Consider the following 26,709-nt stretch of genomic DNA (forward strand, 5'->3'; position numbering starts at 1 on the left):
TTTAAATTAGAAAAATCTGTATATTGTGATGTCACATTCAAGAAGCTTTCCAAATCAGCTACTGCTGAATTAACCATGGAAATGTCGAAGAGAATTAAAGAACCTTCTAGGCATAAGTGAGAGGAATAAAGACAGAAGTCAGGGCCAACACATTTTGATTTCCTGAAGCAGAGCTTGGCCAGCCGGTATTAGGACTTCCGAGAACAGCACCCTGGCTCCTTGGAGGAAAAGGTTCTAAGCACTTTGAGCTGACTCAATGGGAAATAACTACATCCTTGTTCCTTCAGAGTGAGAGACTAATCTAACTTGTTGACCGTAAAAGGGAGCAAGGGTGATACTTAGGTCCCAGATACTTAAATCTCCAACCCTTTGTCTGAAATATAGCGGAGATTAATTTATTGAGCATATTTACTTCCATTTTTGTAAATAAATACTTATTTTTCATATGAATGCAGAGAAAAACAAATCATTTAGCCTAACATAAGACATCTTACGATGAGTCTTAGGACCACGTTTTATTCAAATCTCCTCTCTAATCATTTATGTGACTCTGGATTTGCCTTTCCTTTTCCTTTCATAAAGCAGATTTGCACTGGGGCAGTAGAATCAGGCATGCCTTAAATATTTGGCCCCTTGGGTTCACTGGAGTCATTCTACTTACTGTAAGAGACAGGGGAGTTTGAATTAGTGATTCCTAAGATTCCTTAAGAGGCTTTCATATGCAGTAGTGATTCTGAGCACCAAAGGGTTTTTGTAGATCTGGTTCTACTACAGGCAAAGAACCTAGCCTGTAGTTATGCAACTTACAGGACAGGTTGTAAAATAAATTAGTCACACACAAAGGTAAAAGGTCAGATGCTAATGTGCCTGCAAGTTTGAGATTTTTAAGCCCAGTTCAAATATGCAGATTCTTTTCAAAACTTACCCTAGTCTCACCAGGAGAGATATGCACCCCTACAGTTCCTAATTGTACCCTTCAGATGGCCCTTGTCTATCTTATAGTTATTGTACATTCCTAAAAAGCAGGGTTGTGTCCCACACATCACTCAATTGCCCTGATTGTCTGGCACAATTGTAACTCCATAAATATTGACCAGATGAATGAGATTGCAAGATAGAAGTAAGCAAGAGACGGGACTCACCCAACACATCTCCCTGGGCGCTTACTTTCCTTGTAAGGCGATTTAATCTTCCATCCAGAGGCAAGGCCCAGAGCTTCCATGGATGGTTCTCTACTTTGTTCCCAGGTGTCCATGCTGCCTCAGGCCATGCCCTCCAGATGCAGGAGTCGGCCTCCTTTGCGAAGGTTAGTCAGCCTTGAGGTTCTTGAACTGCTGGGCAATGTTAATTGATATTCCTCAAAAGGATGGATTGACTGGGTCGTGTCTTGTGTAGCATCTCTCACATCGGAGGTGCTCTCTACAAGAGGAAGGAAGGGTAGAATGATTATATGGAAAGATATTAAGCTCTAGTTTCTTAAATACCAACAGAATTTGGTATTTAATCTGCCAGACTGCTGGTGTAGACCACTTGTTCTGCTCTGAGCCCTTCTTGTCCCTTCCATCCTCACATTCAATAATGCCACTTGAATGAGTCCTATCACTTCCAGGATGGTATTTTATAAAGTTGAATGTTTTAGGAAGAAGTAGGGTTCTTTGATCTTTAATCTGGTTTGTAGCTCTGTTTCTACTTACTCTCTCCAGGCTCTGCTTTTCTTCCCAAACCTCCTCCAGGTTTTGGTGTTTGTAAATTGTTTGTTCTTTCATTACTTTTAACATGTGCTCCACCAGAAGCCCACAGTACTCCTGTACGAGGAGCTAACACTGATAAGACAGAGGAGTAAGATGGCATAACCAAAAGAAAAGAAAAAATAATAATTAAACCTGATGCCAAAACAAACACTGACATAAAATTCTGCCTGTTTATTTTTTTCAGAGTTGGAGGAAAATCTCAAAATTTAATAGGCTCCATTGTTTAACAAAATAGCACTAAAATGGCCATAAAAAGTAAGTGTGGGTGGGTGCCTGGGTGGCTCAGTTGGTTAAGCGACTGCCTTCGGCTCAGGTCATGATCCTGGAGTCCTGGGATTGAGTCCCGCATCGGGCTCCCTGCTCGGCAGGGAGTCTGCTTCTCCCTCTGACCCTCCTCCCTCTCATGCTCTCTGTCTCTCATTCTCTCTCTCTCAAATAAATAAATAAAATCTTTAAAAAAAAAAAAAAGTAAGTGTGGGTGTATTTATGTACTATGTATGATTTGTCCTTCCTCCCCTGTTCATTCATTCTTTCATGATAACACACGTAAGCAGATCAAACAAAGGGGCTTTCTTCTTCTGAAGATATTAAAAATGAGAGAAATGGGAAGGGGTCAGATATCCTGCAAAAATGGCAGAAGTGTGACTGAATTGTCTTTAGTGGATACTATAATATTCCTAATTGTTTTGCATGAGAAACATTTAATATATTGGCAGGGTCACAATTCTGGTATATCAATCATGTATATTTTAACCTTCAGTATAATTTCATATGTTTGACTTCATTTCCTTAACCCTGTATGTCAAAATGTAATGGTTTCCCAAAGGTAAGATTCTTTGAAGACTTTGCCCTCTATGGCGGCCATACTTTATCTTAACATTTTAGTGATAGTCATTTGATTAATAGAAACAGAGGCTCACTCATGACATCTATGCCAGCAATGAGTTAGTTGTTTGTTCACCAAATGATTTTTCCTTTCTTCCCAAGTACACTGCTGGGTGACATGTCATAGTCACTTCTCCAACTGGATGTAGCCTGTAACTGGGTGTTAGTCAATGGAATATGAATACAATGAACAGTATATGAGCAGTCATATACTACTTCCAGGCCTCACATGCACAGTTCTCTCTTTTTTCCCCTTGTACCCATTGAATGGATAAGTCTCAGGATCAAAAAAAGGATCTACAGCCTACACTGCTATTTGGAGGACAGCCGACCTATAAAGCCAGCCAGCCAGGCTAATATGAGTGACAAACTTATTTTGGATTTCCAATCCAAATTTCAAACTTTACAATTTTGACATTCTGTGTTATAGCAGTTGGCCTGTCCCAACTAATACACCAATCTGAGAAAACTGATATTATTCTAAAGATCTTCATGGATGGGAGCTGGAATGGGAAAACCAAGCTACTGGGAATTACTGTGAATATAGAGACCTGCTGTTTTCTCTCTCTGTGTGTCACTCATTCACAAAGCACCAGACTAACATAAGATAGCTGTGGCAAAGGCATTATTGTAAATATTCAATTCAAAAAATATTTAGTAAGCAAAACTATGTGCCAGACACCAACACAAAGGGTCATCTTTACTTAACCACTAGATGGGAGTGGCAAATGGTTCTTATGAAAAGGGTAGAGAGCCAGAAGACAACACAGCTTAATAAGACAATTAACTAAAGGCTTTGGTAGGGGGAAATAAACCAGGCATGAAGAAATGGGAAAGGGAGTTGGACACCAGAAGAAGGAGGTATAGAATGGAGGTAAGGAAGCAGAGCTTGGAGAGATTCCTTGAGGTACTCTGGAGGATTTTTACGGGATTCTGAGGTCCAGCCCAGGAATGGGGAAGAAATAGTAACAAGCACCAATCTGACATCTGATACCTTCAGCCTTCTATTCATTCTTCCCATCTTCTTTAATCTTTCCTCATAAATCTTATTTTCTAACCGTGTAATGATCATTTCATTCCCTTTGCTCTTTTAAAATAAGTAGGCTATTTCTTGGCTTTATATACTTTCCATTATAGTTCCCTAAACTGTATTCAAGATAAAAGATGAAGCACCTTTTCATACTTTACAAAGTCATGCTCCATAGTTATACCTCATGGTACACCCCAGGTATCTGGTGGGAATCTTGGAGGGACTGTCAAACCAATCAAGCAAAAGCAATTTCTAGGTCCTTTTCTGCAATGGTGAAGAACAGACCACCATACAGAGTCTTGGATTTCTATGTAATACTTTTGGTAGGATATTAAAAAAAAAGAAAATTACTGCCTTAATTATTGTGATTTTCTGTAGTTGGCTGCCACTGAGCAAGGTTGAGCAATCTATTTCTCTGAAGGGAACACCCATCTTTCTGGGAAAATTTAGGCACATTCCTTCCTAGAAGAGAAGGGAAAGACTAAGTGGCCTTTGGCAGAATTTTAAGACCTATCTAAAAAAATGACATTTCACAACGATAACATGGTGTGACAGTGAAAATCTTGATTTGACATTGCCCACTGTCTCCAAAAGATTCACAGTGCTTTTGCACATAAATCATTTCATCCAAAGATGCTTATTTTGGTAATAGCCTCACTTGTAGAGCCAGGTAAATCAGTCTGTTCGAGGCTTCCTGGGAAATGTTGTAGGCTTAGAATTGGTGCTTTTATCCAGACAGAGCCTGGAATCATAATGTTATCCCTTTTGAGTCAAAAAGCCTTGAGCAGATGAGGTAACTGCCCTCTGCATCTCTGTCTGTGAAATGGGAGTAGGTTGCTAGACCACATTCCCTTCCCCTTCAATCTTTTGATTTTTATCATTCTCCCCAGTAGGTCACAGTGGGTTCTCTTTGTTTCCATCCTCACCCTCAGTGGAGAGGGGTCTTTTAGTGTAGTATTCAGAACTTTCCTAACCTCCCAATCTAAAGGAAACATTCAGTTCCACATCACATTGCTCTGGTTTATTTTGCCCATAGAATTCATCATAACCTGAAACTATCTTTTAAAAATAATTTTTTGGTTCAATCACCAAGCATTTGTACTCCCCCATTCATACACACATTAGAACATAAGCCCCATATCTGTTTGTTCACCACTGTATAGTACAGTACCTAGTACACGACAGTCATTTAATTAAGTGAGTAAATCCAAGATGAGCCATGTGAAGTGATCAGTATTAACTTCTGTTGAATTTCATGGATGCTTCCCAAGAATGGGGGATACAATGTAAAGAAAACTTACTAATGTAAGTAAAAGTAGTACAGTGACACAAAGTCAGGACTGAGGGAGAGGGCAGAGGATGATATGGAAATGAGGATGAGAAAGAAGGAGACCAAGGGAGGAAGGACTCCGTGAGCCCCTGCTGAGAGCAAAGTTGGCAGGGACGAGAGGCAACCAAGGGGAGCAGGACAGAAATAACTGCACTTTCCTTTGAACTCCAAGGATATTCCTAGTAGACATGAGTAAGCCAGGAACTATTCTCACTGGACTTCCTAGCCATTTGGAATGGAAAGAGGTGTTTCAGTTGTGATACTTATTTCTAGTGGTGTTGTAAGTATTAAAGTGGGTTCATGTATGTAATACCATAGTACCATGATACAGAGTAAGCAATGACCTCAACTCCTTGGATCCCTTCTTTCCTGGGCATCTTCAGCATCTTCTCTCCCCGCATTATTCCCTGTCAGCATTCAGACATGTGCTCATGGTTCCTATCTTTTGAATAATCTCTTTGCCCTTGCATCTGTCTCTATTTATCTTTGTTTCTCTGTTCCCCCTCACAACTAAGCTTCTGGAAAACAAACAAACAAACAAACAAACAAAAAGCCAAACCCACCCCATCACTGATTGACCTACCACAGTCCAGTTATAGAAACTGCTCTCACTAAGGCCACAAGTTACCCCCCTGGTTGTCAAAAACAACAAGCCATTCAGACCCTTTCTCTCCTGCTTCTTTGCAGCATTCAACATTCTTGAGCACTCGCTTCTTAAAACCCTTTTCTCCTGGATTTTTTGGTATCACACTCACGGGGTTCCTCTTCCACCCGGGTCCAGTCCCTCCTTGTCATGCCCTATTGTGGATTTTTCCTCTTTTGCCTGATTTTTAAGTGTTGAAATTCCCCAACAAGGCTGAAGGTCAGCCTCTGACCTTCTTCTCTGTCTTCATTTTTTAAGTATCCTCATCCATTCCTATGCTTTAAATCCATCTGTATTATAACTCCCAAATTCATAGCCTCCAAATTTATATCTCAGATCCAGATCTGTGTATCCAAATGTCTACTTGACATGTCCACTTGGATGTCCACTTGGACATCACAAACTTAATGTGTCTAAAATGGAACTCTTGCTCTCCCCTCACCCCAGCCCAAACCAATACCCACCTCTTCCAGTCTTATTTGTCTTGGTAAGTGACACCACCATTCACCCAGAAAATAGCAACCTCTCCCTCAACTGCTGTGGCCAATCCATTACTAAGCCTTGCCAGTCTTCTCTCCAAATTAAATTTTAACTCCATCTCTTTCTCTTCATTTCCACTTCTTTCACTCTGGTCTTTCCTCCATCATCTCTCATCTGAAATGCTTTTTATGTTCTTTCAATTTTGCACAACTCCAATTCATTCTTAGAATTCCTATTATATCCTATAATGATAATTTAAAAATTAAATTTTATTATATCACTCTGCAGCAAGTAGAATAACATTTGTCTTTTCCATGGCCCATTCAGAATAATCTAGCCTCAGTTGCTTCTAAAGCTGCATCTCATTTTAGTCTCTTATCCCTTGCCATGCACTAAGCATATAGTCTTTTTCTACCCTTCACATTTGCGTGTACCTATGCACAACCTGTTTCCTCTAGATGAGATATCTTCCCCATCCCCTTCACCTGTCTACTCCAGTAACTCTTCAGGTTTCCATTCAAATATTCCCTGATTCATTAACCTACATTAGACCTTCCCCCATTTTTTCCTGAACTCTGTTCTTTTCTTTCATACAATCTAACACAATTTTTAATTATATACCTATACATATGGTTATCTATATCAATATAAAATTATATGTAGCATATATTTAATATGTATATGATATACTGCATATAATATTACATATACTTCTATATCTGGTATATTTAAATACACATAACATAAAGATATACAGATAGATCTATATCTGTAATTACACAGCTCTACATGTGATTGTTTCCCCAACTAGACAGTAGGAATTATATGATTTCCTCATAGTTGTAGATCCCACCCTTGGCACAGTGCATGACACAATATGCATACAATAAATATTTGTTTTGTGAAAGAATATCATTACTTAGTAGTAGTAACACAAATATGTTAGTAGTATAGACCCAAATCCCTTTTCTGAGTCCCTTACAGCCAGAGGTGTTTGGGAATTCAGAAATGTTCTGATTTTTGTGCATATATCACATTATAGAACACTCCTGGCAGACTTCAGGGCAGCATCTGTAATCAAACACTAATATTTCCACAGTTCAATGTACAAATATTTATAATAAGTAGAACTAGTTAAATCTCTGAATAGTCACATCAGGTCAGCTCCAATAACATCATCAATGAAGTTGTGAAAACAAAGTCTGAGTTTTCAGAGGAGTTTGGATTTGGGAATTGCCCATAAAGGACTGAGGAGCTGTCCTATCTTTGCCATGATATCTGGCTTTCATAGGAAGTGCCACAGAAGAGCTCACTTTCACCATGTGAAAAAGCACTCTACATTTACTCAGACTGACCCAAAATAAATTTGAACCATTCATGGGGAAATAACTGACTCCCCATGGACTCCAGACAGCCTTTACACCATGAAATTCACTCTCACTGACATAACCATCTGGGAGCACTTGAAACTCTACATTTTGCAACAGAGTTAGGAGGAAAAAAAAAATATTATAAGGAATCCTGTCCAAAGCCATGGTCACTGCTGCCCAAGATGTATTTAACATTAAAAGTTCTGCCTTGCCTGTCCCTGCCCCTGCAGACACTCGTGACTTACAGGACTCCTCCGCTAATAACTTTCCTGAACTTCCAAGTGTCTTTGTGCTTACATTATAAATGCTTTCACCTTTAAATTCAGGACAATGTTACAAGTTATTGGCTCTTCCTTGTGATGGTTATTTTACTCTAAATTATTTTATCTATAAAAGAATTAAGTATTTATGAAAATTTTCTGCCAAAACATAAGTAATAACAAACTCATAAAAAAAAGGGACTATTAAGGAGGAAAAATTCAAGGTGTCTTATATTCTGTCAAAAATATGTCTAGGTGCGTGGTGCCCTCTTTCCTCTTATCTTTCACCACCCGTCTGGGGTGGGGGTAGGTACTATTCTAAAATAAATATTATGCAAGTTTTTGGATGAGAACCTGAATTTTAAAACACTTAATAGATCATTGTAACTTTACTTTAAAAAATGGAAAAATTATTCCCACTTTAGTATTATTGGCATGAAACTTTGACACATAAAGGTATTCATGAGAGTTATTATAACAGAAAAGAAATAGAAAAACAACTTTTCAGGGCATTATTAGCTTACTTTAAGCAACATAAAAAGGTAAAAGAACAGAAGGATTTGGTCAAATATTCATAGGGGAACAAGAAGCATATCATCAATAAGTGGGGCTCCCTTTAACAAACAAAAAAAATTTTATAAGCATCTTTAACTTGCTGCCAAAATATGCATTTTAAAATACATTCAGTAAGAAGACATGGTAATATCGCATCTTTAATATAAACTGTCATGTGTGTAATCTCCCAAACGGCAATTTTCCAAGATGGTAACATTATTTTTCTTAATTTACCTTCCATGTTTTTAACTGTAAAACAAACACAAGATGCAACTTAGAGACAACTCTATTTTATCTGAATTCAAAGCCACAAAGATGTGTCTCAAAGCTGATGGCCTACCAAACAAGACATCTTAAAAGAGGCAAAAAACCACTGGTGACATTTTATCCAGCCTTAAAGCAGCTGGGACACAGAATTTTGGAGAAACAGGATTTATTTCCCTCTTAAATTAGGAAAAGGGATAAACATGAAGATGCAGTTGAAGTCATTTTAAACTTTCTTTTTAAATTTATTTTTTTAATTGGGATAAAAGAGTCATAATATAAAATTTACCATTTTAACCATTGTTAAGTTTACAGTGTTATAGATTTCAGTACATTCACACTGTTATCCAACCTTCACCACTATCCATTTCCAGAACTTTTTCATCTTCCCAAACTGACGCTCTGTACCCGTTAAACACTAGCTCCCCATGTCCCTCTCCTCCAGCCCTTGACAGGCATCATTCTACTTTCTGTTTCTATGAATCGGACTATTCCAGGTACTTTGCATAAGTGAAATCATACAATATTTGTCCTTTTGTGACTGGCTTCTTTCACTTAGCATAATGTCCTCAAGTTTCACTCACATTGTAGCACATGTCAGAATTTCCTTCCCTTCTAAGGCTGACTAATAGTCCACTTATGTATATATCACATTTGTTCCTTCATTCAGCTGTTAATGGACATTTGAGTTACTTCTACCTTTTGGTTATTGTGAACTATGTTGCTTAAACTCTTTTTTTAAAACACATAAAATATTGGCTAGAAAAATTTCACAACAGGATAAAACTGACACCCTTTGCTTCAAAAGGAAGTCTATTTAGTCAGAGAAGAAACTCCACTTTTTCTAGTAATACTACAATTACCTTTTGCAAGTTAAACGTTGTTTCATTAGATGAAAAGTAAACTGTCCTCCTAACTACCTTTCCTCCAAATCGCCAAACTTAGTTTTAGAATTCATGTAATATAAGGATTGTAATAAGACATTCTCCTGCTGTTACTAAATTTGCGCCACTGAAAGGTAACAAGCATTTGCCAAATTCACCAAGCTAGTAACAAGAACAGAGAATAAATCCTTGTCTTCTAACTTTCAAGGGAATTAAGTTTACAACAACACTGTGAATATATGTAAGCTCCAGAATCACAACAGTCCAAATACCAGGTAGATTCTAAAATAAAGTTAGGTCTATCTTAAACACCACATAAGGAGGTTTATTATTAAGACTTCACCTTATGGTCCCTTGTAATGAAGTTTTGAAGGACAGACTCCCCAGATTTTCTCATAAAGGGTGTAGTATGGAAGAAATCTTAGGGATCATCTTCGGCAATTCCTCATTTTACACCAGGCCAAGAGGCATTAATTTCCTATCACAGCCAGTTGCTTAAAATCATTTTAGGGATAAGGAGAGAGATGAATTGGGACACCTGGATGGCTCAGTTGGTTAAGCGTCTGCCTTCTGCTCAGGTCATGATCCCAGGGCCCTGGGATCGAGTCCCGCAACAGGCTCCCTGCTCAGAGGGGAGCCTGCTTCTCCCTCTCCCTCTGCTGCTCCCCCTGCTTGTGTTCTTTCTCTCTTTCTTTCAAATAAATAAATAAAAGATATATATAAAAGAGAGAGAGATGAATTAATTAGTAACATGCTATGTCCTACGTATGTCTTCCTTTTATGTCTGAAAGTAGGATTCCAGTATAATTCGATGGTTTTCAAGGCAGCATGCTAGAGTTTTCATTTCATATTTTCAGCCTGGCAAGATTGAGTGCCATGAATTTGTGATTCCTTGAAAGAATCCAAACCTTTCATCTCAGGGACTGCTATTAAAATGGATGTGTTTATCAAAGGCCAGATCTAGTTGATAGCTCGCCTGATTGAATGCTTCTTGGAGATGAACTTTTCATATGGGAGGATCATCACATTGCTCAGTAATACATACAATTACCTTCCCACAAGTCTAGTGCTATTTCCTTAGATGAAAATTATACTGCCTTCCTCATACTCACCTTTCTCCCAATCACTGTCTTAAATGTTGCTGCCACTCAATGTAATTTCATCGTGGAGACATAGAGGAATAACTTTGGGGGTTCATACTTTAAAGAAATCATAATAAGAACTCCACTGTTGCCACTAAATTTATGCCACTCAAAGGTGACAGCCTTGTCATCTGTTTAAAAATTTTGTGCTCAGTCTCTCAAACAATGTCACATTAAAAGTCAGCTAAAAGGAAAAAAATTCATTCCCCTTTTTTTCTAATAAAGGATTCAATCATTGCAGTGAAAGCTGAATAGCTATTTCTTGCTTCAAAGGCGGAAAAGTCTCTGATCACAATTCCAAACTTACAAAACCAATAAATTAGGAAAATTATTATTTGTAATTGCAAAGGAATTCTTTTTTTTTTTTTTTCATATACTGAGCCTATATTTTACCGTCAGGATCTTGCATGAGATCATTTCATTGACAGAACATAAATTATAAGAAGAACCAAAAGCAAAGGAGTCTGGAAAACAGGGTTCTCAGGCTTCTAGCCCTGATATGCTGGGGAGAGCATAAAAAGCATGAAAATAGATGTTGATAATAGATGGATAGATAGATAAACAAAAATCAGCATTTATTTTCACATTTTTCTTTATTTTGTTTTCCTTTTTGTCTTTTTTTGAATTTGAGTATAGTTGACACACAATCTTACGTTAGGTTCAGGTGTACAACACAGTAATTCAACTTCTCTATATGTTATGCTGTGCTCACCGCAAGCGCAGCCGCCATGTCTGCCCAGACAACGCTATCACAATATCATTGACTGTATCCTCTATGCTGTGCCTTTTATTCCCATGACTTATTTATTCCATAACTGGAGGCCCACTACTCTTCACCCATTTTTGCCCATCCCCCCGTCCTCCTCCCCTGAGAAAGACAAATACCATGTGACTTCACTCATGTGGAATCTAAAAAACAAAACACACAAATAAGCAAACAAAGAAAAAGCAGAATCAGGTCTTATAAAGACAAAGAGCAAACTGATGGTTGCCTATTTCCACATTGTTTCATGCTCTCCCCTGTATATATGGAGAGAGAGAGCCATAATATAGGATATATTCATGTGAGACAGACACACACACATACACACACACACACCAGTCAAGTTGGTACACACACACATACTTGCTGATTCTCAACTGCTTGCCAGAGACCACGCCACCCATACAGAGTGTTTCCTGTATGGAATCATCTCTAGGTTCTTCCATATATGAGATGGTTATAACACTGCTTCATGAAAGGTCATCCCTCACTTTCCTAGTATACCCTCTTCTTAATGTTATCACAGTTATTCAGCAATACATAGTTTAAACAAACAAAAAATAAATAAATGAACAAGCCAGTTAGGCCTGGCAATCCCACTTCCCATTTATGAATTAGATGAGGAAGGCTTTCTTCCTAAGAGTTTGTCTAGAGCAGCCAGCTGGCTTGCATTTTCAAAGGCAGTTTCAGCACGTGCTCTTGTGTTTGTATCTGAGCAGTCTCTTATTTGGCAACATTTCTTGAATATCCACACTAAAGGGAAACAAAGAAAAACCACAGACATTTTCCTGGATGAACATACATTCTAGTTAGTTTCCTGAGCACTTTACATATGTTTACGATCATTATTAAAATAAATATGCAAGGTAAATATTATCCATATTTCTCCAATGCTATAAAATAAAAAGGAGAAATTGTATATCTTACAAAACCCAAACTCCAATCTAATTGCCGTTTATATGGAAACCCAGAGGAAGTACTGCACCCACAGGCTCACTCTAGTACAGAAGTGCTGGAAGAGGATGCGGAACCAAGTAGCCAGGAGAGTCAGGTAAAGGGAAGGACAATTACCATATGATCTCACTCATATGTGGAACTTAAGAAACAAAATAGAGGATCATAGGGGAAAGGAGGGAAAAATAAAACAAGACAAAATCAGAGAGGGAGACAAACCATAAGAGACTCTTAATCATAGGAAACAAACTGAAGGTTGCTGGAGGAGAGGGTGGGTGGGGGGATGAGGTAACTGGGTGATGGACATTAAGGAGGGCATGTGATGTAATGAGCACTGGGTGTTATGTACGACTGATGAATCACTGAACTCTGCCTCTGAAACTGATAGTACACTATACATTAACTGAATTTAAATAGAAAAATTATTAAAAAATAAAATAAAATTCAAAAAAAAAAAGGGAGGGATACATAAAACCAAAGGTTACTGAAGCACATCAATTATCCCAAGTCTTTTAAGAAAAAACATAACATTTCTACAAAATGCTTGCATTAATGCCTTACAACACTTAAAGCAATATGCCTAAATGAGCATCAATTTGTGCTTCTAATATGCCAGTCTTCCCTTATCAATGGATGGTTTTATGCACTAAATTTTTGACACCACACACATAAAAGCTCCACACAATTTTGACTATATAATCACTTCCAAGGAAAGTTCAGTGTCTAAGGGTAGCTCGCTATCATGAAGAATAATGTGATACGGCCAGAGTTCACAGAACTCAGTTATGGCAAAACATAGAGCTCACCTTGCATGGCAAAGGCCCCAACACTCCCATGCTCCTGTCGCTCATCAAGTTTATGGACTGGCCACAATAAATCACTGGTCAGATTTACAGTCATTCTAGTTCTGTCATGCTGATAGCGGACCCAGGCAGAAGGAGGAAACTGAATAATACTCTAGTAAATAGACAGCTAATCTGGACAATGGAGGCCCAAACCACTTTCTCACAAGTGGGAATTTCGAATGGCCTCAGCTGCCTCTTTGTGTCAGCCATATGCTCTTGGCCCTAGTGTCCTTCAAGCCTTTAACTCTCTGAGGAACAAACAATATCAAACACAGGACCTTGCCTTGGAAATATGTTTCTGAAATGAAAAAGATCAACTTAATAAACAATTGAGGCTATTATTTAAGTCTTTTTTTTTTTTAAAGATTTTATTTATTGATTGATAGAAAGAATGCACACCCACAAAGCAAGGGGAGGGGAAAAGGGAAAGGGAGAGAGAGAGAATCCCAAGCAGAGCACAGAGCCCCACGCAGGGCTCCATCTCACAACCCTGAGATCATGACTTCAGCCAAAATCACAAGTTGGATGCTTAATTGACTGAGCCACCCAGGCGCCCCAAGCCTATTTTTTAAAGCAAAAATAGTTTCTTACTTGGAAATGACAGTATGTTTTTAAGTATACAAAATCTTTTTGAATTTTTTTTAATTTGAAAAATAATCTTTAAAATCTTTTAAAAATCTTTTGGAATCTCTGATTCAGCTTATATATTACCCAAACTGCAAAGACTTAGCCCACCTCTCTTCCTAGGGAATGGTATTTGATATTACTGGGTTCCTGTCATTCAGACGTTCATGTCTTAAAATAGTCAGAGACCTAGTTATGCTGCTCCATCATTCTCCCTGCTTCTATAGGCCACTACAGGGCTCCTGCAGACCTCAGAGCCACAGCATAGTAGTATTCCATGGTTCCTTCAATTCATCACAATGGTCTTCATTTCCAAAGGAAATCTCACCTAAAATTTCCTTACAGTTCTATTCAGCATGTATTGTGATTTTCACTCTGAAGATGTTATGCAGCCAAAATAACAAATTCAAGCAATTAAAACAACAATAGGGTTATTTTGGTGTCATATAGACATAAAAGCTGGTTAGCCATCTACCAACAAGATTGGAATTACTATTATTGAATTTTATTGTTCACCCCAAACCACCAAGCACAATTCCAGGGGGGATAAAGCATCATTTGGCAAATGGTGGCAAGTGGATGCAGATCTTATGACACAAGATAGTGATTCTCAATCATCCTCATTTGTGCCAGCCAACTGGCCCCAGCCATTATAACCATATTTAATGTGACCTCAACCCAATTGCAGCCGCATACATGCAGAGTAAATTTTTGATCCTTTGAACTAGGAAATGCAACGTTACATTGATCAAATAAGATTTTTCCCAAAGCTACAATCGAAGGCAACTCAGGATAGGTAGACAAAAGCAAGAGAAGATGATCACATGGTCTTGTCATAAATCTAGTCGTACCTTCTCCTGAATGAATATACTAAAGCTACATCAAAGGGATTCAAGGGTACAACATACTTTTAAAGAAGAAGATTTTTTTTTCTTAATATGGGCATTTTTGGCAGTTACTCAAGAATAACTCTTAGTCTCTTAATCTTTCGTCTTTCCTAACAACTAATTCTTAACGTAATTATCTCCACACTACTATAGGTAATTGTATATGTGTCTCTAAGATTTAATCATTTATATTATTTTTGTATTAAATTAATGTTGTGGATCTGCCTGTCATCCCCATTCATCAGGAGTAATAACTATGTTGTTCTTACTCTTCCTCCACAAACCTATGTCCTCTGTATTCCCTTGGGGGATAGACACTCAATGGTATTTTATAAACAAAAATCCCAACAATAAAGATACATATTTTAATCACTTTTCTTTTCTAATCTCTGAAATACCCATTTTAATGTTCTGTACATTGTTTCCTATTCATTAATATCATCAAGTCTTTTAATATGACATCAAGAAGAAATATGTAAATAAATACAAAGATATTTCAAATTAGAAATTTTATTTCAACATGTATTGTAAATGCTAACCTCCTTTGTTCCAAATACAAACTTAAGAAAGTGACATTTACCTCCAATTTCCAAGGAAATACCTTTGCTTGCATGTTTATAGTCTGAATGTCCTCTACTAACAAAATTTGAATCACCTTATTTAATTTTCTAGTATGAGTCTTGCTCCCACAGGTTGCCAATTCTCTCTGCTGTGCATGATCTCTTTCTCCTAGTAAACTATGGATTCTTCAAGAACAGGAGTGACATTTAATTCCTATGAACACACAGGGACAGGCAGACTAAATGAAGTTTATTGATGCTTTTACTATATCTTATAAGTCATCCTGGTCTAAAATTCACTACAATAGAATAATGGTAATTATATCATTGCAGTCATTACAGGTCATATCTTTTTATTTCCAAGAAAATATTATAGAGTTTTCATCTAATTTTCTTGGAAAAAGAAGAAAATGAAGTACAAAAACATAAGGACAAAAGTTGGGAAATATTATAGCACACAAAATAGTATTCATATACCATTACTAAAATGATCAAGTGTTTGAAACTAGTTATAAAAGTGCCAAAATATAAGGTGACATTTTGCAGAGTCAAGTTCATTTTCAGCTCACTAAAATGTGTATTACCTGCACACATAAAGAATTCATTCTGGTCTATAATGGAATATACTCTTCCACGAAAGTATTACATCTGATACTGTTCTACTGGACTTAAGGCAGAGAAGATGAGCAAGCATTTGGGCCAAGATTTGGAGATTCAGAATCTAGGTTAGATGCAGCTATTCTTTCAACCTGAAAGGAATAAACAACCTTATTTTATTTTTAGGAGCTCATTAGGGCTATAGTAAGCAGAATAATAACCTTCCCCCACCCCACCCAATATATTCCCATCTTAATTCCTAGAATCTGTGAATAATTGTTTTACATGGAAAAAAAGATTTTGAAGATGTGATTAAATCAAGGATCTTGAGATGGGGAGATTATCCTGGATTATCTGGGTGAGCCCCATGTAAAGGACCCTTGTAACAAGGATCCTTATAAATGAAAAGAGGGGGGCAAGAGTGTAAGAGTCAGAGAAGGAGCTATGAGGAGGGAAATAAAGTCAGTGATGAGCGTGAAAGACTTGATTGACCACTGCTGTCTTTGACAATGGAAGAGGCCACCACAGAAGGATTGCAGACAGACTGTAGAAGGGGGAACCAGCAAGGAGCAGGTTTCTCCTAGAGTTTCTAAAAGTAACAAAGCCCTGATGATGCACTGGTTTTAACCCAGTGAGGCCATTCCAGCCTTCTGACCTCCAGAAATGTAGAAAATAAAATTATATTAAGTCACTAAATTTGTGATTGTAGCAGCAACAAGAACTCTGGTCCAAATATTGCAATTTTCACATTGAAAGAATTACTGCACAATTTATACCTACAGGAAGACAATGAGGGAAGGAAGGAAGGAAGGAAGGAAGGAAGGAAGGAAGGAAGGAAGGAAGGAAGGAAGGAAGGAAGATTCTAATTCAGCAAGTTCACAAAAACACTAGGGTTTCTCAAAAATTCAAAATTCGGGAGATTTTGTAGAAATGAGCTACTAAGAAGAGAAATGTCAGAAGCAGATAAGTTGAGAAAATTCAGGCAAAACAATGAGTGTGGGATCTCCCAAGCACAAAGAGAAAATGGAGCGAGCTTCAAATTAATGAATACAAATGTGACTGAATGGGACTGAACATCACCCATGTTGGGAATTACCAAGCTAGAGAGCATAGTCTCATGTGCCCTTCATGGAGTGGGACTTGGGTGTGTGCACAAGGCACCACCAGGGCCGCAGGGAGTGCCACGGAAGTGCCACGGAAGTGCCACGGAAGTGCCACGGACGTGCACACACTCAATGAGTGGATGAAGGCCTGATGATCAGGACGGCAGCCAAATTCTTCTTCCCAGAGACACAGCTGTTTTCTAATTGAATAAATAGTATCCCCCAGTGAGCCCTAGAAACAAGGAGGGCTCCAGTCCATTCCAGTCTGCGTGAGCATGGGGAAGGCAAGCAGAGTTAAGATTAACAGCTTACTCATCACTTCTTCAGTACTCCATCCTTCACCCTGGCAACATTCACTCAGAGCCAGCTCCGGCTTAGAGCCAGGAAGGTCAGGTCTTCATTGCCTGCAGCAAATTTAAGCAAGAAGATAAGCGATGTTGCATCACTGTACAGATTTAGAAGAAAGGCAAACAGGGAACTGTCACTTGTATCTCGTGACTTTGGCTAGATCAAACTTTTTTAAGAGCGTTTTTTTTATTATTATTATTATAAATGATCTTGAGTGCCAGGCTTAGGAAATTTTTTGAAGTGGACAAAATGTTTTTGATCCTCTCACACCACTTCTTGGCTTCCTCCCCTGCCCTCTGGCCTTGCTCAGCTCAGAGAGGTTCTCTCTGCATTATACTTCCTGTGCTGTGTCTTGCTGCCAAGGATCACCCCTCATCAGGAGTAAGGGCTCCATTAATTCCCAGCTGCTTAGAAAGTGCTCTGCTCCCCAACTCCATCCTCTACTGTGCTGTAACTGTTAGCAGGCTAAAGTCTTCCTCCTCAGGGTGTCCTGCCCTTTAACATGCAATGAATGGGGGACACTTCCGTGGTCTCAAGAAACATAACTCAGCATAAGATTTTCACCAAAGAGGCTTCCCGTCCAGCAGAAGTCTTATTGTGGTTTGATAAAGGCCACTCCTCTGCAAGTCCTGTCCATGTGAATGTGACACTCCAAGAATCAGAGAGATAGCATCATTGCAAGCCGAGATCAAATCATGTACTGGAAGATTCTCTCCATTGGCTTGCAAATGAACAAGATGATTGGAGGAAGAGTGAAACTATATTATGTCATGAACTGCTCTAGTGTTTTTTTTTTCCTGTATGTGAGGTTCAATTTTGGAAGATCCAACAAACATCCCTGAGCTGTGCCATGCTTCTATAAAGTTAGTGTTTTCCTGCTGACAAAGATGTGTCCTTTTGTCCTTGGAAAGGATTCTAATAGAATTTCACTGGATTATGAACAGATCTGCCAAGGGTATATTTTTAGTCACCTTTGGAGACTTCAGTATATTCTATACCAGAATCTCCAAATTCTTAAATAGATTATATGCAGTTGTTTTGTTTTGTTTTGTTTTTAGGAAGTGATACTATTTTCAAAAAGATACAAACTGTGTAAATGGCTGCTGCAACACAGAATGTTGTGCTGATCCAAAACATACCAGTTAATAGGAAATGCACTTTGGAAAATAATTCCTGTAATGTAAATAGTGTCATCTTCCTCACAGCTGTTAATGTAGCAATGGCACGTGTGGCCTGGGGTTGGCTCTCCAAGCCCTGGCAAGAGGTTCATTAGTGAAATAGGGTTGTTTAGGTAGGTGTGATTTGTCAATAGATCTAAGGTGGTATATACAGTAATCATTTTTGTGACTATAAGCACTAGAAAAGCTATTTTAAAATCACAACTGGGTAAAGATAAAAACATAGACTGTAATCATTGCGGTTGTTACCTATCATTTTAGATCTATTCTTTTGTTGGTTGCCACTAGCAACAAGAAAATCAAGCCGAAGAAATTTTAATCAAATAAATATTGCTCTTTACCTCCCTGATCATATACTCTGTTGCACTGAAAGGTAGGCAATTTCAATAGAAATCAATAATCTGAGATATGAATTCTTTGGATGGGACTTTTTATTTATCTTAAAACAACAGTCATCAATCATAAAGATTAGGTTCTTGGAGCTATGAAAAATAACCTCCACTGAGCTCAAGAGCATCTTTTTGCTCTGCAGCATGTGGAACAGTGAGATTGGCTTCTCTAGCCCTCATAAACAGAAGCAGAGATAAAATTAAATATCCAGTATTTGAACCAGAAATTGATCTGAGCTCTAACATTGCTGATTGCAACCCTGAGGGTTTGTTGTTGTTTTTTTTTTAAGTAGCTCTACACTCAACGTGGGGCTTGAACTAATGACCCTGATATCAAGAGTCGCATTCTTTATGGACTGAGCCAGCCAGGCACCCCCTGCAGGTTTTGATCATTAGAACGCAGTGAAATCGAAGGTGTCTTGAAAGAAAACCTTAATTAAAAAAAAAAACTGTAATAGCACAAAAACGATAGAACTGAAGCTCCTCTCTTTTTTTGGAAGTTACTCTTAATTGAGCATTAATTATGCCAGGCACTGTGCTAAATGTTTACATAACTCCTTTAACCATCACATGTCTACAGATACAATCTTATTTTTCTTTTCTTATACAGGGGAAACAGAAATTCAAAAAGGTTAAGTAATTAGTATCAAGTCAGGTGGCCAATGAATGGCAAAGGAGAGTAAGGCTTAGTCTGTGCTTCGAAAGCCTTCTCCTTCCAGTCTGCCACACGGGCTCTCTGAAAATGCAAACGCTACTAGTCACTCAGAGTTTATTGTATTACAGGTCAAGGAGGGAAGAACACAGAGGACCTCTATGTGCCAGCACTTTATATGCATTATTTCCTCTAAAGCACACTGTAACCTTGTGAAGTAGGCATTAAAAATATTGACATTCAAACCCCTCAAGGGACACAATCAAGATTACAGAAATACTAGGTGGCACAGCTTGTATTTGAAACCACGTCTGTCTGACTCAAAGACACATTCTTTTGGCTCTCTCCATGCACCTCTACAAAGTGGAGCCTTAGATAATGCTGGTATTTGTGGACTGAACGAAAAATCATCTTAGATGAGGATTTTTTTATTGACTGTAGTTAGCTTCAGAGGACAATATTAGTCTATGGCATAGCTGAATCCATATATATCACAAATTTCCAGATAACAAGTTCTATATTTTCTACTTTTCAGTAGATGTCACAAATCTCTTTTAAACACTTTGGGGGAGAGGTGTTTCTTATTTGACAGAAAAGAAAGAAAGAAAGAAAGAAAGAAGAAAGAAAGGAAGGAAGGAAGGAAGGAAGGAAGGAAGGAAGGAAGGAAGGAAGGAAGGAAGAAAGAAAGAAAGAAAGAAAGAAAGAAAGAAAGAAAGAAAGAAAGAAAGAAAGAGAGAGAAAGGAAGGAAGGAAGGAAGGAAGGAAGGAAGGAAGAAAGAAAGGGAAGAAAGAGAAAGGAAGGAAGGAAGGGAGGGAAGGAAGGAAGGAGGGAGGGAGAAAAGACACAATGAAGCAAAAGTATGTTATGGTGAATTATATAATAAAATGCAATTGCTTATGCATAAGCTATTCAAAACTTTGAGAGAGAGAGAGCGAGCCAGCATGAGCAGGAGGTGGGTGGAGGGGGTTGCCAAGGGAGAGGGAGAGAGAGAATCTTAAGCAGGCTCCACACCCAGCACAGAGCCCAACACAGGGCTTGATCTCATGACCCTGAGATCATAACCTGAGCAGAAATCAAGAGTCATATGCTTAACCCAAGCCAACCAGGTGCCCCAACCTATTCAAACTTTTATTGAGTCTTATGACTGTCACTTAAGAAAAGAAACTAAACAAAAAAATCCAAATTCTAATGAAAACTAACACCAAATATTCATTGATCAAATTATCATTTTCCATAGCCCAAATTGTAACTTATATTCTTACAAAAGTACACAGCATTTGCAAATTTCAACAGCATGTTAAATGGAAGCAAGAACATGTAGCCCTCTCTTCCAGACAATACTCTCCTGGAGACCCTATATTAAGACCAAATGCAGCTCTGCCGGCACTACATCTTTTTTTTTTTTTTTTTTAAGATTTTATTTATTTGAGAGAGTGAGTGTGTAGGAGCAGGAGGAGGGGCAGAGAGAGAGGGAAAGGGAGAAACAGAATCCTGGCCAAGCGTGGAGCTCAATCCCAGGACCGTGACATCATGACCTGAGCTGAAGTCAGACTCAGATGCTTAATTGACTGAGACACCCAGGTGCCCCAAGCCCTACATCTTGAATGGAATCCACACGCATCTGTATATTGTTGTGAACCAGCAAAGATAATGGCAATAAGAAATGAGGAAGAGGTTTTTGTCAACAGTGCTGAAGGGCAAAGAGAGAAATTGGAGGCATAGAAAAGTGGCAGGCATTTACTTTATTTTGAGCAAGATAAGATTATACTCAAATTTTAAATTTCAAAATGCTGTTAAAAAAATAATACATGCCTCAAAACACTACGGTAAAACAAGAGTGGCAACAAAACCCTTCGCATGACCACATGACCCAATGACATCCTGTAGCCTCAGCCCAGTCATCCTCACAATGGCATCCCCGGACCACTCAGCTTCTTCCCCTCTGAGTCTTGGCTTTGTTAAATTTCTCTGTTGTTTTTCTTTAATTTCACTGATTTCTATTATAATTTCTTTCCCTCTATTTATTTCCACCTTACTTCACTTTTCATTTTCAACCTTCTTAAGATGAAACCTTAGAACTTTGATTTTAGACCTTTCTTCTTTCCTAAAATAAACATTTAAAGATTAAATTTCTAAGTGCTGCTTTTACTGCATCTCACAAATTGTGATATGTTGTCATTTTGTTATCAGTTTGAAATATTTTCTAATTTATCTTATTACTTCTCTGATCTGCAGATTATTTAAAATTTGTTTAATTTCTAAAATTTGAGGATTTCAATTTCCAGTTTAATTGTTGTGGTTAGGAAAACATACTTTGTACAGTTTTAAGCCTTTCTGATTTATTGAGGCTACCATTATTATAGCCTACCATTATTATCATGTACATTTTTAAGGAATACATAGTTTGTAGCTGCTGGGTGTAGCATTCTATAAATATCAGTTACATTCTGATGGTTGGCGGTGTTGTTCACATCGTCTATGTCTTTACTGACTCTTTTGTCTAGTTGCTTCTCAATTAGTGAGAGAGAAGTACTGAAATCTCCAGATATGATTGTGGAATTGTCTGTTTCTCCCTTTAATTCTGTTGATTTTGCTTCAAAGGTTTGGAGGTTCTATAATGAGTCATGGTGGTGTAGTAGAATAGAAATATTTGGTCTTTGTCTCTGGTTCCTGGCACAGAACTCCTAAAACCTCTGGAATTCACCATCTTTTGTATGCTTATGAGATACACATGGCAGGGACCGAGATAGCTTCAGGATTGGGACTGGCCACCAGAATAGCTAACCAAGTGATTAGACGGAGAGAGGAACTGGAGATTGGATCAATCACCAATGGCCAATGATCTAATCAATCGTGCTTACATAATAAAATTTTCATTAAAAAACTGGGTTTGGGGAACTTCTGGGTTGGTGAACACATCAAGGTGCTAGGAGGGTGGCATGCCCAAAGAGGGCATTAAGCTTTGCCCACCTTCCCCCTATACCTTGCCCTAGACATTGCTTCCATTTGTCTTTCCTGAGATGTATCCTGTATAATAAAGCCATAATTGTTAAGTGCTTTCCTGAGTACCATGATTCATTTTAGTGAATTATTGAATCAGAGGGAAGGTTGTACAAACCTCATACCTTGTAGTCAGTAGAGCAGGAGTGTAGGTCTCCTGGGGATCCCATTTATGACAGATGTCTGAAGTGAGTATAGGATTGAGGGACTCAACCCTTAACTCAGTCCAAGTAGTATCAGAATTCAGTTGAATTGAATTGTAGGACACCCACTTGGTGTCAGAACATTGGAGAATTAGTTGGTGTCAGGGAAAAAACTACACAGGGGTATAAATATCTATATTTGCTATGGTTTCCTCTTGAAGTGATTCTTTTCTAATTATGAAATATTCCTATTTATCTCTAATAATACTCTTTATCCTGAAGTCTGTTTTATATGACATTTGTATGGTATATCTTTCTATATCCTTATATTTAAAATGTATCTCTTGCAGACAATATATAATTGCATCTGGCTTCTTTTTTTTGATCCATTTGACCTTTCCTGTGTCCAACATTGTCTAGTAGAACTTTCTGTGATGATGGAAATGTTCCACATCTACACCATCCAATATGAAAGCCACTATTCACATGTGGCTATTAAGCACTTGAAATGTGGCCAGTGTAACTGAGAAACTGAATTTGTAATTATATTTCATTTTAATTAATTTAAATTTAAATAGCTACATACGGTAGTGGCAGTCATATTAGACAAGACAGGTTTAGTTCATTAACTTTTAAGGTAATTGCTGATATGGCTGGATATAGGTCTACCATTTTGCTTATTTTCTGTTTTGTGTTCCTCTTGGATCATTTCTATTGATCTATCACCAAGTTGTGTGACACTTTACTTTACCATATGAGGTTTAGCTTCCCTGCACGCTCCATTCCTCTCCTTCATCATTTGGAAGCACATAGCCAACATTCAATATTCAGCTCAATGATTTTCAATTCTTTGAAGAAGTTCCTGGATTCCCATATATGAACCAGATCATTCCTCCCCTTGTTTCCTCTACTATATTGTACACATTTATCTCTCCTGGTACCTTTAACTTTATTATTAGGTTATAGCCCTGTCTCTCCCTCCTAGTTACCTATGTCTTATTCATCTTTGGTCTTTGTAGCACTGATTTGTTCTCTTAATACTGTACTGATTCTTTTGTCAATCTCATGAAATCATTTTGTAAATCTCATGAAAAGATCCACTAGAAGGAAAACCATTCCCTATTAAAACTTTTCTTTGCCATGGACTGGACAGATGTTAATAATGCTATTCTCAGCTTCATCAGACTGAAAAAGTTATGAAAGAATTGCCTCTCAGAAAAACTCCTAACAATAGCACATCCTTTGTCAAGACAGTGCCTTGTTGCTATTAGATTGAATTGAAATCCACATCAATGGAAATAATTTAATCAGCTAAAGGGATTCTGGATTCTAGCAAAGAAGAGAATGTAGGATTCTCTCAGAGGTTGTGAAATTGGCAGCAAAATATTTGATATTCACTAAGGAGACAAAGTCACCTGTTGATTTTCACTGCATGTAACTGGAAGAATAAATTGAGTAGACCACTTGGCATAGTCTCTGAACTTCAGCAGGTATATCAGAAAGAACAAAGGCTCTGAAGTAAAACAAACCTAGTTTTGAATCCCTGATCTTCTATTCACTAGCTGTGCAGTCTTTGAGATGTTCCTTAATCTCTTTAAGACTCTGCTTTATCTATAAAATATGAAAATGGATACTTAATTTATGCCATTGTTATAAATACTTAAAATTATATATATAATTTTTTATTGAGGTATAATTAATATTCAATGTTATATTAGTTTACTCCATGCTCATCATGATAAATGTATTCTTAATCACTTCATCTATTTCACCCATCTTCCCAACCACCTCCTCTCTGGCAACCACCAGTTTGTTCTCTATATTTAAAAGTCTGTTTTTTCATTTGCCTCTTTTTTCTTTCTTTGTTTTGTTTCTTAAATTCCATATATAAGTGAAATCATATGGTATTTGTCTTTGTCTGACTTATTTTACTTAGCATTATATCTTCTAGGTCCACCCAAATTGTTGCAAATGGAAAGATTTCATTCTTTTTATGGCTGAGTAATATTTCACTGTGTATATGCACCACATCTTCTTTATCCATTCATCTATCGACGGACATTTGGATTGCTCCCGTATCTTGGCTATTATAAATAATGCTGCAATGAATACCAGGATGCATATATCTTTTTTAACTAGTATTTTTGTTTTCTTTGGGTAAATACCCAGTAGTGGAATTACCAGGTCATATGGTAATTCCATTTTTAATTTTTGAGAAACCTCCATACTGTTTTCTACACAGTGGCTGCACCAATCTGCATTCTCAGCAACAGTGCAGGAGGGTTCCTTTTTCTTGACATCCTCACCAATATTTATTATTTCTTGTCTTTTTAATTCTAGCCATTTTGACAGGTGTAAGGTGATATCTCACTGTGGTTTTGATTTGCATTTAATTTGTGTCACTGTTATAAGTACTTAAAATTATATATTTGTAAATGCATTAGGGGACAGGAAACCAATGTTCTAACCTGAGGACTTTCTAGCTGAATTGCAACATTCTCTTCCCCCATATATCTGAAATTGAAAACAGTTCCGTGGTCCTTATTAAAATTAATACAAATATCACTCTTGGGCGCCTGGGTGGCTCAGTTGGTTAAGCGACTGCCTTCAGCTCAGGTCATGATCCCAGGGTCCTGGGATCGAGTTCCGCATCGGGCTCCCTGCTCTGCGGGGAGCCTGCTTCTCCCTCTCCCACTCCCCCTGCTTGTGTTCCCTCTCTCGCTGTGTCTCTCTCTGTCAAATAAATAAATAAAATCTTTAAAAAAAAAATATCACTCTTAAAAGGCACACTATAACAAAGCTATAATCAAGGCAAAAAGGGATTTTAATTGGCATTTCCATTGTTCAAGAAAGGAATGTTGGTTTTAATTTCTTAATTTTTGGAGTGTGTGTGTCTAAGTGATATGAATTGAAGTTCTAAGATTTAAGTTTTACTAAACTCTTCTTAAGAAACTATCACTACAATGATCATTTGCAGTTAATCAGAGAAGTTCAGAAAGCCACTAATTCCAACAGAATTCCTGTGTCTCTTGCTATGAATCAGGTTGCCCCTAAGTTCCCACTTAACACAGAAAGGCTGTGTGTGTGTGTGTGTGTGTGTGCATGCATATCTGAAAGAGAAAAAACAATTTCATATTTTTTAGAGTCTGGATTTAGCTATTTTTTTTCTAGTGGCTCACCTAATATAAAATAAGAAAAATGGCACAAGAAACTCAGTGGAAAATTCAAAGAATGTTTCAATATTAAAATATACAGTTTCAGGGCTCATATTTTTGGTTTCCAAAATCTGAAAAGATCCTATAAAAATTATTTATAGATTACAGTATAAGGAGAGAAGGAACTAATCTACCTAATGTACTTTCTTTGAACAATAAAGACTGACATGGATGTTTAATAAGGTATAAATCAATAGAATGTAATCATTTTACATCTTTTTAAACTAGGCAGACTAGGATTTTCTTGATTAAGAAAGACAAAAGGACACTTGCCCTATCGCCCACCCCGCCCCCCCAAAAATCAAGGGAAAGTTGAGGTAAGCCAGAACACCCAATAGAGTTGTACATTTTGCGCACTGTTTAAACATGCCTGACTAAGGGGGCAAGTGGGTTTGGAAATCTATGCTCTAGTTGCGTAGCTGGACTCCATGGCTCTCTGGAAGAATTTCTTTGCAGGGCTAGGCTGCGTCAGGGAGAGCACATCTGCCCAATGGATTGCTTGTCCTGGAAGAATTTCTTTGCAAGGCTAGGCCACGTCAGGGAGAGCACATCTGCCCAATGGATTGCTTGTCCTGGAAGAATTTCTTAGCAGGGCTAGGCCACATCAGAGCACATCTGCCCAATGGATTGCTTGTCCTAATTTATACACCCTGAGAGAGCATTTTTTCTAATTTATGAAAGGCCCTGTAGAGGCTAGCTGTGGCCAGTGAAAAGACCACATTCTTCATGATATGCCTTTTCTTTGTTTAAATCTAAAATTGTTTGTGCTCAATTTCTTACATGCTTCATTCATTCAACAAGTATTTATTGAGCCCCTTGGCTGCACATGCCACCAATACAACCAGGAACAAACCAT

General features: G+C 37.9%; 1 protein-coding gene across 1 annotated transcript in view; it reads right to left on the reverse strand.

Annotated features, from left to right (window-relative positions):
* The window catches only part of SCEL (sciellin), a 311,533-nt gene that overhangs the window by 153,217 nt on the left and 131,607 nt on the right, over positions 1 to 26,709 (reverse strand). The window contains exons 3-4 of the mRNA XM_035003214.1: positions 17,240 to 17,331; positions 1,143 to 1,417 (exon numbers count right to left, since the gene is read on the reverse strand). Of these exons, the coding sequence (XP_034859105.1) occupies positions 1,143 to 1,255 (113 nt within the window). The 5' untranslated portion in view covers positions 1,256 to 1,417; positions 17,240 to 17,331. The remainder of the gene's footprint in view (positions 1 to 1,142; positions 1,418 to 17,239; positions 17,332 to 26,709) is intronic.

This window comes from Mirounga leonina, unplaced genomic scaffold (assembly GCF_011800145.1).
Source record: "Mirounga leonina isolate KUSES-001 unplaced genomic scaffold, KU_Mleo_1.0 Mir_127, whole genome shotgun sequence".
NCBI classification, from domain to species: Eukaryota; Metazoa; Chordata; class Mammalia; order Carnivora; family Phocidae; genus Mirounga; species Mirounga leonina.